Below are 879 nucleotides of genomic sequence, written 5' to 3' on the forward strand. Positions count from 1 at the left end.
TGCACGGGGGGTGACGGGAAGGGGGGGGGGGGAGGGGGGTCCAGAGGCGTGCGGGGAGAGGCGGCTGCGCCTGCGCCTGCGCAGGCCCCGTGTGCACTCGCGAGGCTGCCCCCCTCTTCTGCCTCTCGGCTGCCCCTCCGCTGCCCTCTCGGCTGCCTCTCGGCTACGTCTTTGCCGCATCGGAGGCTGGGCAGGGCCTTGGTGTGGAGAGGGCGGCAGCGGGTGCTCGGAGTCCGCCTGCAGGGAGGGGGGGGGGGGAGGGTGTGGATGTCTCATGCAAGGTCGGTGGGGTGTGTGCCGAAAGGGGGGGAGGGGGAGAGGGAAAGGGAGGGGGAAGGGTGGGGGTGGGGAGGGGTGGGGAGAGATCGCCTAGAGAGGTGTGAGGGCTACATCGCCGTCCTCATCTCGGCCGCATCTCGGGCTGCATCTCGGCGTCATCTCGCGCCTCGTAGAGGGCGGGCTTGGCGAGGGCGAGCGAGGTGAGGGGCGCGTCGAGGCGGCGGCCGCGCCGGTAGTGGAGCGCGGCGCGGCAGAACTGCGAGGGTGTGAGCGAGACCAGCTGCCCGATGTGGTAGCTGTAGTCTTGCAGGTTGGCGACGTAGAGCTGAGGGGGAGGGGAGGGAGGGGGAGGGGAGGGGGAGGGGGGGTGGGGGGCAGAGAGAGCGAGGCCTCGCTGCCACACGCGCACGCACGCGCACGCGCGGCATCTGCAGCTGGCCGCCCTGCGGCAGCGGCTGCATCTCGGCCGCATCTCGGCCGCATCTCGGCCGCATCTGTTCGCCTGCAGCTGCCCGCGGTGCAGGAGCGGCGAGATGGAGAGCATGTTCCAAAAGGGCTGCCCGCCCTCGCCGCCGCGGTAGTTGACCATCGCAGCCTGCG

The 879-nt window shown here is 72.1% G+C and overlaps 1 protein-coding gene across 1 annotated transcript in view; it reads right to left on the minus strand.

Annotated features, from left to right (window-relative positions):
- The window catches only part of EMIHUDRAFT_434686 (hypothetical protein), a gene marked incomplete at its 5' end in the record, with an annotated part of 1996 nt that extends 1498 nt beyond the window's left edge, over nucleotides 1-498 (minus strand). Inside the window, 2 exons of the mRNA XM_005781757.1 lie at nucleotides 174-237; nucleotides 446-498. Of these exons, the coding sequence (XP_005781814.1) occupies nucleotides 174-237; nucleotides 446-498 (117 nt within the window). The remainder of the gene's footprint in view (nucleotides 1-173; nucleotides 238-445) is intronic.
- Nucleotides 499-879: the final 381 nt, after the last annotated feature.

The sequence above is a fragment of the Emiliania huxleyi genome (genome assembly GCF_000372725.1).
Source record: "Emiliania huxleyi CCMP1516 chromosome Unknown EMIHUscaffold_20, whole genome shotgun sequence".
NCBI lineage: Eukaryota > Haptophyta > Isochrysidales > Noelaerhabdaceae > Emiliania > Emiliania huxleyi.